This window comes from Convolutriloba macropyga, chromosome 11 (assembly GCF_964194025.1).
Source record: "Convolutriloba macropyga chromosome 11, txConMacr16.3, whole genome shotgun sequence".
NCBI lineage: Eukaryota > Metazoa > Xenacoelomorpha > Acoela > Convolutidae > Convolutriloba > Convolutriloba macropyga.
In genome coordinates this window covers 31,536,278-31,553,706 of record NC_134478.1, presented here as the reverse complement: position 1 = coordinate 31,553,706, position 17,429 = coordinate 31,536,278, and the positions used below count along the sequence as shown (strand labels likewise).

Sequence of the window (17,429 nt, the reverse complement as noted above, 5' to 3'; positions counted from 1 at the left end):
ATCATGTCAGAAAAATTGAAGAAAATTGTTTTGATATCCTTCAATTGAAATTGAAGGATATCAAAACAATGCACTAGCTCATTTCATGTGAAAAATGTTTATGATATTAGTTGAAGAAAAATGGAAACCTTTCTTTGCAAGATTCTCTCTTTTAATATCAGCAGCGGATGGCATTTTCAGGAAAACTATAAAAGTGAAATTCTGCATATAATCTACCGTATGAGAGTTGACAGTTGTCAGCTAACTTTTGTAAACATTATTTTGTCAAATTTTATTTTATGTATCGCGGAGCCTCGAAACGTTAGCTATTTCACTTTTTTGTCACGGGTTTTTTGAAAAGCTTTGAGAACCAAAAGACGGAAAATGTTTTTGAAAAATGTTACCAAAAGATTCAAGCTTGTGTGGCTTTGGTCGTTCTTCTTTGCGTTACTGAAACTCGTCAATATCAGGTCGCATTGGTGGCTAATAAAGTGTAATTGAATCTTATTACCTGCTTAAGTTCTTAGCAATCGTTTTTCTAATTTTGACTCTTTGGTTTCAAAACGTTACCTTGGTCAATTCATTAGCTGCAACTTTAGCTTAGGTCCTTAACTGACTGAGATGCCAATTTTTTTCCAAATTGTAGTTGAATTTATGAATCATGCTTTCATTTGTATTTCTTTGTGTCCTTTTTCCAGCCGTAAAAACTGCTTAAAATTACTCCCGAGACATCTTTTATACTCTGGCTATGACAAGAAGTACAATCAAATAAAAACTCAGAATTTTGTTCTTTTTTTGGTTCTTGCCTCTTTTTGCTGAGTCTCTCATTATTTCCAACAGTTTAGATGAACTGAGTGCGCAATTTTATAATGGTTTATTGTGAAAATTAGTTATTATATGTGATCCATAAAGTACTAGATTTGGAAATCAAAGTATAATTTAATTTTGCAATTCGCATGTCTTTTTGCTCAAACAATAAAAATGGGCTGTATTGACTGTCTTAATTTGATACCACTGTGAGCTGTTAACAGTAAAATCAAAGTTTAATTAGTTTTTTAGATTGGAATTTAGGAGTTGTCCTGGTACTTTTTTTAGAGGAAGCCGTAATGTTTATGACCGGAACGTTGATTTATGTTTCAAACATTGGATTTTAATGGTAGCTTGGTCACTAAAAATTGGTGTTTATGATATTCTGTGAAGTTTAGGATCAGATAGTCAGTTTAGGAATTACTCTTCCCAACGCAGTCACTCCTTTGTTTTCGAACTTTTTCGATTTTTGCACTTTAACCGTACCTTTCATTTATAGGTTGTATTTGAGGCCAAAAAAGTCATTTTGAGCATTTTTCTTCAAATAACAGCCCTGCCTCTTTCAGAAATATAGACATCACCCAACATACAGCTACCGCGAATTAATGTTAACGCTGGGATGATAATTGTATCAAAAATGAGTAGTTTGGAAGAATAGTCTTTTAGAACAAACTTTGGACTTCAGAGATAATTGTTTAATGTGTGCAAATTGACTGCTGTTTTTTGCAATTTTCTTAAAATGCTTTGAAAGCTGGAAAATATTTTCTATTGATGTATAGATGCCATTTGTTTTATTGAATCAACTGAAAAGAAATGATTTTTAGATCTTCACCTCGTTATGCCGGGTTTTAAAGAATTTGTTGTCAGTTGTTTTAATTTTTGCTGTGTTGTCAAATACCAAAATTCCCCTGAAAGAGAGGCTACTTTATTAGAGAACAGGTGCTAAGAGACCGTCTAAATAAAACTTGATTGGAACATTGTATTATTTCTCTCAAGATCTTAATTGCGGTGTTCAAAATTGTCGGTAATTTTTGATCGTTTTGAGGTATGATTTCTGATTTTTAACAATGGGATAACAATATCTCGCTAAAGAAGCAAAAAGTAGGCTTTATATTTCTTTAAAATAATTAGCTAGTGATACTTTTGGCTCCTAAACTTAAACTGTTGTAATTTTTTATTGAAGACCGGGATGTTGCGGCTATTTGTTGGCCTCTTTGCTGTCATATTAATAAAAGTCAATAGTGAAATGTATCATTAGGCACTCTAAAGTGGGACATAATCTTTATCAAACTTTTCAGTCAAAATGTAATCTTTGGTTCTGTGGCTTCCATTCAGCAGTATTTGTTTTTCGTGTTTCTGTTTTTGCTGGTTTCTCTCGTTCTTTTTTGTGGCGTTATCACTATCAGTATCTCATATCAATGAAAGAACCGCTAGGCTCTCTGCAAAGTTTTTCAGTATTTTGCAACTTTTAGGGTTTTTTGACACGTATGAAATTGAAATTCTGTGACTTCCGAAATTTCAATTGATATTTGAATTTTGCGTGATTTCAAGTCTGCAGTTTCATTCGGCTGCTTCTGCCGTGAATGATGTGAAGTTCTTAAAAGGCCTGAGTATTTTTCGTTTGAATTTGAATTAATTGCCTTAGTTGTATTTGTTTTGCTTTGTTATCTTGTCACTTGTTCACAAAGTTCATTGCTCTCATGGGATTTCCAGTGCAGACTCAGCGGCTTACTGGATTAAACTTCTGAAAAATATTACTGATTAAGCCTTTATTTCTTCTGAAAATTTTCTTCGATTATTTAAAGTTCCATTTCCTTTGATATGAAATAAATTTCTGAAACTGCATTTCTTCGTTTATATTCACATATCTTGTTAAAAGAAGCGATTCTCGTAATCTTCATATACTGAAAAATTAATTATTTCTGTTTTCATAGAGTGGTTATGTGTTTTATAAGGAGAACATTTCGTTTTTAAATTTGTCGCCACCCAGTTTCAAAAAACAATTTGAGTTTTGCGAAAGGACTTTTTTGGTCCTTTTGTTGTTTCTTCTCTCGCGGTTTTCTAGGTGATAAACAGTTAGAATTTCTTCAGCACTACGCGATTTGTTTTGATAAATTAAGAGTTTATAATGTGCTGAGCGATGCTACATGTCAAAGAGGCTGAAAAGTTTGAGTCAATTTCCCCGGTCATATTTTCCAATTGAAAACAAAGTTTAAAATTTCGTTAGTTTAGAGACCTCGTTGTCATTTTTTTATTTCATTATCTTTTTCTCAGTTCGCAAGTGAAACTCCCTGATTGTGTTTTTTTCCACTACAATTTTTTTTAAAAAATAGTTTTTGTCTTTTTGTCTACGTTAAAATTTATCGAGATTTATTGGAGAGAGTTTTTAAAATTGATGACAATAAGCTCAATTGTTTTGCGTCACAGCAATGTTTCCTCTACAATTTTATCATGAAAAAATAACCAAAATTTTTCAGTTTTTTTCTATGAAGTCATTGAAGTTTAAATTAAACTGAAGAGAACAAAGAACTAGACCTCTAGGCACACCATGGTTCATTGGTTCTAAGCTTGATATCTCATTTTTACAATTACTGGTTAATTACTGTTTTTGTTTAGCATTTTTCCAATTTCGACATTTTTAAGAAAGATAACAGGTATGGTAGTCGGGTAATCGACTAAAAGAGACAAACCTGTAGCTCATATAGTGTGTGTGAAATTTAAGAGAAGCTTAGCGAAATCGTGAAAACGGAAGAAATTTTGTTCTCTATATTTCATTTTCCTATAAAAATACTGAAACTAATTTGATAAATTTCTTCTAGAAAAAAGGTTGTTTGCTTTTATCTTGTCCTAAAAGCTCTAATTTTGAGAACATGGCTTGTAGACAAGAAAATGATTTAGAAATTTTTTTGAAAGTTGGTCCTTTTTTGAGTTTTTTTTAGAATAAATGATATTTTAACTATGAATTGAGCTGATCAATAGTAGTAATTTTCGCTTTTTGAGTTCATCAAAAAGCAATTTGTACGAGAAAATTTCTTTACTTTTTGTCCAAAATACCTATTTGGTGGAAAAATTGACATTTGGTTTTATCGTAGAACACGTTTTCATCAATCAGGAACACTTTTTTTTGAGTCCAAACAAACAAAATTAGATTTATAACTGCTTTTTTATCATCTTTTGACATATTTCTTCAACTGTTTTGCTTAGTCAACAGATGGAAAATGTGACTTTGTCTTCATTCCTGGTTTGAAAGTTGATTGATTGGCGGTAGTCTTGACTAAGCGTATAATGCATGCCTCTATCTCCCCTATTCATAAAAGGAGGTTTGAGTTCCTGATACAATTATAAAAGATTAACAATTTGTATTCGTCTGTTTACAGCATTGACAGTCTGCAAAAATGGTTGGGATTTGCTTAAAAATTGGAAAAATGTGTCAAATTTGGCCGAAAACTCTGTGCGAACGTGTACAGACCCGGGTTGACGTGTCAACGCTAAAAATTAAAAATTGCTAAATTTGTAAGAATTGCGGTGAATGCAAAACTTACAATATTTCACCTCTTAAAACCGCAAATATTACAAAAATGCATCGCTTTCACCACATTATTTACATTATTCTATCGCCAACACCTCGACCCCGGGAAAGTGAGAACATCTGGTCATTTTTGGTCACGTGACAGTCACAGTTCATCAAGTCAACACTATTTAGTATATCATTGGTGCATATTTCTGACGCAATGGATGAAGTTAGACAGCTTTCCATAAGAAACATCATGAACTACAGATAATAAAAATTTCCTCTTAGGGTGTCCGGCGTTTGCTTTCAGCTGGACGCCTTTGGTTCTGATCAAAGCCATCAAATTCTATATGTATCTCTGATCAAAATGCTGCTTTTTTGTTGCCTCTTGGCAGAGCCAACATCTCTCAGTAAAAAAATTCAAAAACTCAAAAGAAAAAAAATACTTTCGAAATGGTCTCTGATCAAACCCAATTGCGCAGACCCAAACGAAATTAAACTTTAATCTAAATTAGTGCATCAAGTCATCACAAGCGTTATCTGTTATATCAACATGGCAACTGAGGCACTGAAATTTTGAGGAACACAATGCTCTCTTATACAAAGATTTAAAATCAATTCAATTGTAACTATTTGTATTCAATAATTTCATCAAACATAATTCCATCATACATGCTTTTGGCCCATTTCTCCTAACTTAACTACGCAGGAAAATTATTTATATATAATTGACATTTTAGACTTTCTTCTCGGTAGGAATTGCTAATCAGAGTACCAAATAATGTTATTTTGTCCGATAATTTTTCTGAAGAAGTGGTCAAAATTATTTGCTGAATTTCTGTCTGAGGTAAATTGGGATTTGTCAACCTGCAAGTGATTGTAAAGAGGGCAGTTTGAGACCTAGTAATAACAATAATATTTTAGGACTATCTCAATGGCTCGTGGTAATCATTGGATCATCGACGTCATTGCACCAAAAAGAAAGTTCTTGCACCACGAAATCACCACGAAATTATAGCGAGTCAATTATGCGACCTTGTATGCTTATCGGAATTTTGTATAACTTGCAACCCGGGTGAGTACAGAAATATATTATCATTACTCGAACTTGGGTATCCAGCACTATAGACAAGAAGGGAAAACTGGCCGTTATTGATAGTGAAATCAGGGGGTAAAAATTGAGTGAGTTGGGGTTCAGCTGATTGAATATCTATTCTTCAAGTCTCATCTTTGAATTATATTTTCCCACTTCACCGATTTCAGTATTGCAGTTGTGGGCTTCAAATTAGAGTAGCCAGGCTGGGGTCATTTTCATTGGGAAGGGGTCCCATTTGTCGAATTTTGATAATCTCTCGCACATTGGCCAGAATCCAAAGAATCTAAAGCAGAAAGTCAATTTCCAAATCATATCAATAAACTGATGGCGATCATGGTGGCTTAGTCGATAAACCCGCCCAAAAAAGCGTAGCAAAAATGATTATATTGCCCAAAAACAACGAGATCACAATCTTGCTCAAAATTCCCAAATTTATACTTCATTAAAATTATTACGGCTTTTACCTAACTACAGATTTATAATAACGTTACGCCTCTGGTTCGACATTAACGTCCTAAGTTGTCTTGCAAACTGGTTGATTGCGAACTGGTGATGTTAAATGTTTATTTTGGACCAATTAAAAGGCACCACATAAAGGGTCAAATCGATAGATCACAGCCTGACCTTGGAAAAATGCGAAACTATAGATATTCATGAATATCATCGAAAGAAAAAGATAAATCCTCAAAGAGTTGAAGGCCCTCAAAGTTTTCCATAAATTGGCTTTGACCTTTTGAAAATTCTTTTAAATGAGCTAACTTCACATATTATTGTCATTCATTATAAAATTGATCAGCATTTTCAAAACTATTTCTTTCACAATATTTGACATACGTGTGTTGCTGACACCAAATATTTATTTCAAACTTGTAATTCAATTTTCTACATTTTGTAATGCTTGAAATATACTAGGTCACGGTTAAGTAGCGATAAAAACGAGCACTTAGAGAATAAGTTAATAAAAAGGAAGTCCGAGTTCACCCGACCAAGAATTTAAAATATGGTTGATAGCACCGAAAAGTATCATGAATGTAAGATAATCTTCAGCACTTTAGTATAAAAGTAAGCAACAATCAAATAAACAGCTCTAAAGCGTAATACATAATTTAATTAGGTAAAAATGTAGTTATAAGCAGTTTTGAGACAGTCGGAGTAGGGAATTAAATTCACTTTGCAGATTTTTTAAAAACAAAGCGGCTGTATTTTTGAGTTAGATGCAATTATTTTGACCTTAATAGATTTGACGCCCACAGGCTTTGACCGCAACCTAAAATGGTTCATTAAACCCGAATAGCATCTCCTTTGCCATGAAGAATGCAGAAGTTGGATCAATTTATCAAAAATGATGGTGAAAGAACTGAGCTGAAAGCTGAAAAGAACAACTGAACATTTTCTGAGCAACTTATCTTTTAAACTACTATCCTGTAAACTCATATAATATATTTGTCATACTAATTAATTGTGCAATACTTTCGGTACATGTGTGGTGACACTAATTAAATGCATCGGTATAAAAAACCTCTTATTCTCACTAATGCAAGTTTGTTTTTTAATTCTTTGAGCATTCTTTCACTGAAAATGTCGTTTACAGTCTGTTTATTTTGTTTAATTTTGGATTAATAATGCATGTTCATGATTACCGCAATTATCGGAAGTCAGCTCTTAAAAAAGATCACAAAGAGCATTCATAATTTCTATTTGAAATTGCAATCGATCCATCCTTCTACATGCAGAGAATCGTGATGCAAGGAAATATGCAAGGTAAAAATAATCAGAAACCACCAGATGCCAAAGACCAAGATGCCTGGAAACTGTAAGGAACAATGTATAAAATTTATTATAGCGGAGAAGGCATCTGAATTGGTGAGTAGCAACAGATAACGTTAGGCAGTCACAAAAATGTAAAGTACGTAATTTTTGTGAGGATAAAGGGACAAATAGAGAAAGTTCAAGAACTGAGCATTTTTTACTTAAAAAAACTCTGTTTTTCTTAGTTCAATTTTTACAGTTTTAGTGAATTATTTTTTTTATAAATGTTTTAGTGCACTCAACTCACGGAGTACATAGAAAGGCTAACTTTCGCCAATTCACAACATTGAAGAGATGAAATTGCAAAAGAAATACAGACTTGTCTTTATGTTGAAACGAGGAAAGAAAACCTGTGAAATTTAATAAACATTTTCAAAAGTGTTGATGCAAAAATGTTTCGAATTCTAAAATCAAATATTGGCTGAGTTTAGAACAAAAAAGATATAACTGAGAGTTTTTTTAAGTTTTCTTTGACCATATCAAAGAAAAACAGAAAAGAAATAGAGGAGAATGAAATGCAGTTCCAATAGATCTAATGAAAAATTTTGAATCAACCAAAAACTATTTCGATCGAAAAAGTAAACATTATAAGAAAGAGTGCAAGCATGAAAAAATTTCGAAATTTGTTTGACTGACAGTCAGCAATGCATGACGTCTGTCAAATTCTACTCTAAATTCTACTGTTTGAACCCTACAAAATATGATCCCTCAAGAAGCAAACCCGGACTGCACTCCAAGTCTACATCAGTACTGTTCAAGTCTGAATCCCACCATTATTTTGTTTCGCAGTACTGGGCAAGTCTTGACACAAGTCTTACAAGTCTGTGAAGTCTCAGCCAAGACTTAGATAACACTTGAAAGTTGATTCCCAAGTGAAAGCCAACTTTCCAAGTAATTTCGAATAAAAATTTCGAATTCAAAAAAATGTGTATTGTGCCACGTTTGCAGAGTTAATTTTTAGTCACTTTCTTGGGGTGCTTTGAAAACACCCCCAAAGCCTTTTAAAACTATCAATTAGAATCCTGGGGGTGATCTTAGGCTATATTATTGAGTTTTCAGTTGTTTATTAGCCGTTTTCAGCCATTTACAGCGGTTTCTCAGCCGGTTTAAACCGAATTTTAGCCAAAACACTACATTCGTTGACATTTCAGATTTGGCAAATGTCGAACACCATTACTAAGGGCAAAATCCTTGAAAGAAAAAGCACAGACAGGGTGACCATGTTGAATTGAGGCCCTTTCGTTAGATCCAAATGTGATCCAGTACTGAAAAATCTTACAAATTTGAGAGGATAGTTGGACTCAGAGGCGGACAATTCCAGCCAAAACGGCCAGAGTAATGGCCAAATGATCTTTGCTCTGCCCCAATTCCAGCTTGCTCAGGAGCCAATGCTGCCCTCAGTTAGTTATAGTGTGCTTTTTAATGGGTTGTTATGATATATTGAGTTAAATTAGAACGAGCATCAGTATCATAGATTGATTGATTTCATTTTGCCCTCTACTTGCATGTCGGTGTTTTGCGAACCATTGATCAAAACTTAATGTTATATATATATATATGGCTTTTAAAGCCTATTCCAAGGGGGTGCTAAGGGCTAAGTTTCGCTCCAATTGGTTAGCATTTTGGTAAATATGATTGATTTCAGACTTTGTACCCCAAAAAGTGGATCATGTCTTGTGTTCTTTTGTTAATGACTTCTCCCGGCTTTTTTAACAATTTTCTGGCTATTTTTGGACAATTTTTTGTCTTTTTTGACCATTTACCGACTATTTTTTGGCCAAGTTTGATGTTTTCCGGAACCTATTACGACTTGCCAAGACTTGGATTTAGACTTTCCATGTCTTAAATCAGACTTGGATTTAGACTTGCCAAGTCTTAAATCAGATTTGGATCAGACTTGCCAAGTCTCAGCCCAGACTTGGTTTAGACTGTCAAGTGTAAAAAGTGACCATGGTTCTGAATCAGTAATGTAAATAGACTTGCCCAGTACTTAAATTGACTTGGTGGTAGGTCCGGGAAGATATTCCCGCTTAACTATCTAATTTGAATTAACAAATTTACACACTTCCATTTATAAACCAATGCATTCTGGCATATCAGCTACTGCGTTTTGAAATTTATCTCAACAGGAGTGCCTTAATTGAACCCATCAAGTTTGATTACATTAAACTTAAACATTTAACAGGCTAATAAACACATCTAACATTGACAACTATTGTCTCGGAAAAAATAAAACAAAAGGAATCTTAAAACTCTGCGCGAGCAGGCAGACAAAAAAGCTAATTAAAGAATGAATTTTGGGGTCCTGTGGGAGAAAATGTTAAATTTTTGTGGCATGTTCTAACATCGTACTTGTATACTGACACCTAAACGTGTCACGAATTATCTAGAATTTATGTACATGATCCGGATAAACATCAATGCAAATTACAATAAACCATTGTACCAAGGGAGGAATAATGATCTGCTCTGATAAGTCACTATCAATTTTTTTATTACTCTTTATCCTTCCCGGGTCGAGGTGTCACCGCTAAAAATCGCTAAAAGATGAAGGATTTGCGGAGAATTTGAGTAAAAGTGTAAAATTTGCGTTCAATGCGATGAATGCGGTGAAAAAAAAATAAGCGGGGGAAATTTTTTTTCAGCGCTTAAGCGGTGAAAGAAAATTTTTCACCGCTACAAGCCGGATGCGGTGAACAAAAATTTTTACCGCTACCAGCAGAATGCGGTGACAAAAAATTTTCCACCGCTAAAATCGCAAATCTTGCAAATAATCACCGCGCTAATTTCAACGCTTATCTTATATTCACAGGAAATATCATTGAAGTAAGTGACAGATGGCACAGTGGAAGTTGGCACAGTGGAAGATGGCACAGTTACGAAGTTGGTGACACGCATGAGGTAGAGGTTCAAACCCTTGACGGCAGTTGCTTTTTTGTAAGAATTCCGGTGAATGCGGTGAAAAAAATTTTTCATCGCAAATTTCAACGCAATTCTTACAAAAATTCACCACTTTCAGCGCATTCAACGCTAAAAGATGCGTGCGCTTTCCGGGGAAAAAGTTTTTTTTCACCGCTATTCACCGCCAATCTTACATTATTTTTTGTCAAAACCTCGACCCGGGTTGTGCAAGATCTCCTAAAGAATGTTGAAATCCGTTTTCATCATGGTCTATATAATGACTGAAAAAGAAACGCAAACTCTCCGTCAAAAAGTAAAATTCCAAGCCGGCAAAAGTATTTATCAAAAGCCTAAGAGAATGAGAACTGAGGCTAGAATTATAACTTTACTTTACGGAACTTTTCGGCCTTATTGTTCCGACCCACTTTAGTGGGGGAGGAACTATATACTCAAACGGTTTTTTTGTTCAGACAGATTTCACCGATCGATATTTTCATCGTAAAGGGTTGTGAGTGTTATCATTAGAAAGCCTGTCCAGCGTAAAATGTTGAATTAAAAAGCATTTTATTATTTTCGTTTTTTTAAATAGAGTTATAGTGGTTTGATATTGTGAGAATAGTAGACCGAAATCCGTTGTTTTGTTCGCATTTTAGCTGTTTTTGACAAAAATTTTCGTCAGTTTTGCTAACTAAGTTTTGTTAAAATTGTTGATAACAATTTCACTGTAATTTAGTAAAATTATAAATGAAAATTTTCCTGAAATTCGTTCTTTCTACACAGCTATCAAGGATTAAAGTCTTGTGAACATTTGAATGATTTTCGGTGTTTCTGTTCACATTTTCCGTATTTTTACGCAATGTTTTTGCTATAGTTTAGCTCCAAATATGTTAAAATTGGTAATGATAGTGTTGTTCGTTTAATCTCTCAACACAAGAGCGTTTTTCAACTGTTTGGTTCTTTTTGTTGACTAAAGTTTAGGCTAAATTTGTCAAATTCCAGCCTGTTTTCCATCAAAAATGGATTGAAATAGGCTTTTCTAGTTCAATTTGTTTAAATTGACAGCATTACTACACCTAAAAACTGCTGACACAGTTTTCAGTGACTCAAAAGTACTTGAATTAAACGTTTGCCGGTTATTCGCTAATTCAACTCTTTAATTAAACAAAATGCATCATTTATGTTTGATAGATTGACTTTTTGTCAAATAGTCCATATTCACAAACTTTGCAACAATGAATTGTTCCAAGTAGACAAAACGGCACAAGCTGGTGTAACTGATCTAACCGTTGTTTCTTAAAGTCCAAAAAACTGATTTTAATCAGTTGATGTTTTTTAAAAGATGTTTGCGTTTTCCTTCTACGTTAATTACAGGAAAAAACTATCAATAACAGTACGTACTAAAAACAGGTCCACATAGTCCAAATATCGCCCTTCCCAGGAAGTTTCAAGGGGACCTATTTTGCTTTTTAGTTGAAAAATTAGGGTTGTCTTGACTTTTAAATTCCATTTCTTTAAAAATGAACAACGGTTTATTGAGCTTTGCGACTTTCTTCTTCGTTTGGTCATTTTCTGGTTAAACATCAACACATAGGTTTTCGGAGAACACATCGATTTTTCGGAGAATAGTTTTAACTTCTTTGGCTCTGTCTTCTAGAAAAATTCAATTCATTTTTTTTGGTTTTTTGGTCTTTGTTTGTCGCTCTTTTTTGAGTTGTTTGACAAAATAAGGATAATTGCAGGTCTTAGCGTCTTCCCATAGATGAACAGACGAACCTAATTACTGATTATGGTTGATTGCTATAATTTATCATTTTTTTGAAATCAACTTTGAAATCAAATGTTTTAAAAGAAGTATACAGATAAAGCGGTTTTATAAATTCACATTTCGCTAATTTTTGCTAATTTGTTTGCTACTCGCAATAGACAAAAGCTGCTTAAAGAACTATTTGTAAAGGAAAAAACACAATTGAACATATGGCATATTTCGCTGCATCGATTATTGTTTTAACGGCCTCGATACCGGTTTTTTGCAAATAAACAAATTGTTTCTTTTTAAATTTAATTTTAATTCTCTTTCTTTATGTAGTCGAATGGGGGGAAACACTACAAAATTTCAGGTCATACAGATTGCTATGGAAAAACGATTTGCTGATTTTAATTAATTTTTCAGCTTTTCACGACTTTGTAATCAAATGTTGTAGAAAATATATAAAGATGATTTTTTTAAGTTTGAACTCGGCTGTTTTTTGACTGTTTTTTATCTTGTTTTCTTATCGAAAACTTGCAGTTCGAAATATTGGTGTTGAAAAAAGAACAGTTGAACAAATCTAGGATTTTTAGTGCAATGCTTATTGCTTTACGCCTTCAAAGCCAATTTTTTAGTAAATTAATTATTCAGTTTTTGATTTTTGTCTATCGATCTTTCTGTTTGTAGATGTGACATGTTCTGGTTAATGGCAAGATTTTAATGAAGAAATAAAATTTCTATCTATTCATTTCAGGTGCTATCTAATTCTTTGATGCCTTTCAAATCAATAGTTTTCAAGAAAAAAAGTTATAAAGATTAAAGTATTTCTAAACTTCTCCCTTTTTGTTTTCTTTAAAAAAGCTTGCTACCTAGTCTCATTAAGCAACGGTGTCATGTCTCACATTTGGATTTCAAAGACGACACAGTTGACCAGTTCTTAAATTTTACTGACTAGGTTATGGTTTTACCGTTTTCGACGCCGTTTTATTGTAAAATTATACGGAAATTTTTTTTTCGTCAGAATTTGTCGTTTGTTTTTGTGGACAGACGACATATTCTGGAAACTGACATTTCTCAATATCTTCGTTTCATAGTAAGAGTGTAATTAAATCTTTTTAAAGTTTTCAATTGATATCTAGTGAATTTCATTGAATTGTTTGTTTTCGAGAAGACATAAACGTTTTTTTTGTAACTTCGTCCTTTTGTTCTTTTTGTCTGCTTGTTATCGAGTCTCATCGGAGACAGACCCCATCTTTTTTCAAGCAAAAAACAAGCTAGTCTGTTTAATTTAGGTTTTATTTGAAACTCTTTTTCGACTCTGTGATTATTTTGGTTTCTTGAAAAAATAGACATTGAGTTTTGGATGTAAATTATTGTTGTTGTTCTTTGATTCTTTTTGTTTGTCTTGTCCCGTAGTCTTAATAATGACAAGTCTCATTGACCCCCTAACGCGACATTATTTAATTTAATAAGTGATTTGAGTTAGAGGCAGTTTTTTGAGACACCAATTATTGTTGTTTAAAATGTGAGAACTTTTAAAAGTTTTCTATCTCTTCCTCATTTGGTCAACAATGAAACCAAACTTGTGGATATGCGGGGTCGCACTCTTGTGTGCGAACGCACATTACTGAGCTTCTTTTTTGTATTATTATACTAAGTGCAATAACATAACAAAAACTAGGTAAACGACTTTTCGGAGTAAATTTCCGGAGATGATCAGTTTGCCAAGGGGTAAAAAGTCGCACATTGCTGTAATCTTTTACACTGATGTTCTAGAACAACACGGGAGCTCCTCTCGCCACCCGGGCCGAGGTGTCACCGCCATTCAACGCAAAATTATGTAAGATAAGCGGTTAATGCGGAAATTTTTGTAAGATAAGCGGTGAATGCGGTGAAATTACATAAATCAGGCGGTGAATGCGCTGAAAAAAAACTTTATCGACTGGTAGCGCTGAAATTACATAATTTTACCGCTGAATTTAGCGGTGAAATTACATAAATTCACGGCTTCGAAAAAATGTGTCCAAATTATGTAAGATAAGCGGTGAATGCGGTGACATTACATAAATTCACCGTTTGGAAAAAACTGTTAAAAATGTTTGATATCAGCAAAGAATGCGGTGAAATTAAATTAATGGTGAGTGTGGGAAGAATTGTTAGATTTGCCTTCCCACTAAAACTCCCCCTTAATCTTACATCTTTTTTACACTTTTTTCTAAGCGGTGAATTTATGTAATTTCACCACTAGAGTAAGCGGTGGACTTACAAAAATTCACCACATTTCACCGCTAAAATATGCAATTTCACCGCTAAAAATTGCAAATCTTACAAAAATTAACCGCGCATGTTTTCCAGAAAGTAGAGTGAATTCGATTTATATTCAAACAAAAAATAATTGAAGTTAGTGAGAGATTGTGCAGTGGAAGAAGAAGTGGATGACATGCAGGAGGTGAGAGGTTCGGACCCTTCTAAGGGCGGTTAAATTACATATTTTAGCGGTGAATTGTGGTGAATTTTTGTAAGATCACCGCTTAGCGTAGCGGTGAATTTACATAATTTCACCGCATTCACCGCATTTCACCGCAAAATTATGTACGAAATTTGCGGTGAAAAAACTAACTTTTCACCGCTCTACAGTCCGAGTCGGACAACAAGAAAAAATTATTGCTAATTTAAAAAACCAACAGCAAAACATAAATAATCGCTTACGTGCACAGGAGAGGTACTCTAGGAAGGACAGTTTACTGATAGTTAACCCTCCCTTCGATGCTAACAGGGTTCAGAACGTTACCAGCGAAACGCTCAAATTTTTTCAAAATTATCTGGGTGTGAAAATTCAATACGATGCTATTAAAGCATGCCATGTTGTGCCAAGTACTGTTAACAACATAATGCCGACTGTCATATGCAAGTTTCTGTATTTTGAGGACAAAACAATGATCTACAAAAAACGCAGAGCACTGAGAAACAAAAAAAATCAAACAAATAGCAAAAATATCTATTTGAACGAGCCTTTACCGGAATGCGAGGCAGCTATCAATGCCGAAGCTAAACGACGCGACTTAATAACCAGCACAAACAACTGCGTGGTTTCAGTGTTAGTAGACAATGGTAGAGGAAAAAACGAATTTGTCAGAGTTACGGAAATTGACGAGTTAGATAATCTTAACGTTATCAAACGAAAAAGAAACAATTGTGACGACGAAGACGAATTTTGCCCTGCTGCAAAGAAACAAAACAAACAATCGCAAAACTAAAAAGAAACGGTCTGGCGCAAGACTAGATTATAACTGATATTTGAACATGAACTCAATTATTTTTTTTTGTTTCGTATTTACTTGCTAACTTGTTAAAATCATTGTTAAAACAAATGTTATACTTTGTTGATGTATTGGGAATAACTGAGAGCTGTTTCCTGCCAACAAAATAATAGGGGGAAATGCACTATATTTGGTGAATCGCTCCTTCTTAAGCTTTTCTTGTTTTTTTTTGAAACATTGCTTCATGAAGAAACAAAATGGGGGAAGAAGTATAACATAAACAAGAAAAAAAAATAAAGAAAGAAAAAAATTCGTTTTGATACTCTGCTCGTGATTTCCGCGAGCAAGTTTCAAGCTGACTGTGATTTCCGCAGTCATCTAGTCTGAAACAAGAGTATTGAGATGAAAAAAAAAAGTTCTGTGATTTCCGCGGAACATTATTATTTATACTGCATATTAAAGATAGCACCTAAAATAAACAAACTTTCACCCAGTGATCAAAGTCAATCTTACATAAAGGAGTGCAATTTTTTTCTTTTAAAAAAATGAAAAAAAAAGGAAAAAATGTCACTGAACGTCCTCTAAGTTAAATTTTAACATTCTTTGCTTCAAATTTTTCAAAATGCTTGAAAACAATACATGAACTTTTTTTATTATTTTTTTTCAAATACATTTTTTTCAATTATTTTTTTTATCTCAAATTGTTAATGATTTCATTGGTCAAAGTTGATTGCTCAGATTGTGTAGTTGAACTATTCTCTCATGGTCGTCATAGACAAAATGTTACTGGGCGAAACCAAGCAGGTTATCATGCTACAGAACATACGTTCACTAACAAAAAACTTTGATGAACTCACTTTGGAAATTGCGTCTCTGAAAGAAAAACCTATAGCAATCTGCCTAACAGAGACATGGCTTAAAGATAAGTTCTCATCAAATGTTTTTCACATTGATGGTTATGATGAACTGGTTACAAGCAATAGGGAAAAAAGAGGTGGAGGTGTTGCAATTTTTGTACAAAATAAATTTAATGTTAAAATACGCGGGTCTCTAAACGTGAATAATATACAAGCGGTTAGTGTTTACTTCAGTATTGGAACAAAAAAGTTATCAATGACTTGTGTTTATATACCACCTAATGCCACCACGATTGCTACTTTTGAAGTTCTTAGTACCTACTTGGAACAACATATTAGCGATCCGCAAAGCCTGCATGTGCTGTGCGGTGACTTTAATGTAAATTTTCTATCTAAAGGGAACAAATAATCATATTTAAGGGAATTGACCCAAACATTTGACCTAAAATTGGTAAGTGAGAACCTCATTACACGCGAAACAAAAAATTCAAGTTCTTATATTGACCTGTTCTTTACAAATTTTGAATCAGAGGTTACCAGCCAAAGAATAAAAATAACTGATCACTATTCACTTTTACTTAAATTGAAGAATAAAACCAACTTAGAAACAGAAAATAATTTTTTTCAATCGAGAAATTGGGCAAAACTTGAAAATCCTCTTCTTCAGGAAAAAATTAGTTTCGTTCTGTGGCAGCGATTAAAACAAATTGATTCTACCGAAAAAGAAATTAATGATAAATTCAAATGTTCACAAAGAACTGTGCAAGAAGCATTAGATCACTATTTACCTAAGACAACAAGAAAACATGTGCAAAAGATCTGGATTGACAACGAAGTCAAAAACGCTGCCGCAAAGAAAAAAAGGTTGTGGAAGAATGCACTCAAAGCTCAATCAATATCGGCCAATAACGAATACAAACAACAGTGCAGGAAGGTAAAAACTTTGATAAAAAACAAAATGAAGACTTTTTATCAAAATCAAATTGAAAAAGGTGCAGCAAACACAAACCGAAACTTTTTTAAAGTTTATGGTGACATAACAGGCAAAAAAATTGAAAATCGTGGAAAAATACCATCTCAAGATGAAGTCAACCATTTAAATGATTTTTTTACATCAATCGGAAGGAAAATGAACGCACATTTACCAACGAAATTGTTTCTAAAAACAACCGATAAAGCAGAACAATCTATGTTTCTTGCCGATATTACAGACAAGGAAGTTTTTGATATCATTAATAATGCTCCGAATAAGTACAGTGAGGACTGTTATGACCTCAATTACTACTGCATCAAGAAATTTTTCAATGTCCTGAGTCCTTTTCTCTCAAAATGGTTCAATGAATGTTTCAATCTTGGCGTGTTCCCTGATTGTCTTAAAATTGCAAAAGTTTTCCCACTTCACAAATCTGGAGATAAGAGTATACCATCAAATTTTAGGCCTATTTCCTTATTACCAACGATA

At 33.6% G+C, this 17,429-nt stretch overlaps 1 protein-coding gene across 1 annotated transcript in view; it reads right to left on the bottom strand.

Annotated features, from left to right (window-relative positions):
• Window positions 1-5,373: 5,373 nt before the first annotated feature.
• LOC142349491 (uncharacterized) overlaps window positions 5,374-17,429 on the bottom strand; it is a 33,373-nt gene continuing 21,317 nt past the window's right edge. The window contains exon 4 of the mRNA XM_075401085.1: window positions 5,374-5,676. Within this exon, the coding sequence (XP_075257200.1) occupies window positions 5,578-5,676 (99 nt within the window). The 3' untranslated portion in view covers window positions 5,374-5,577. The remainder of the gene's footprint in view (window positions 5,677-17,429) is intronic.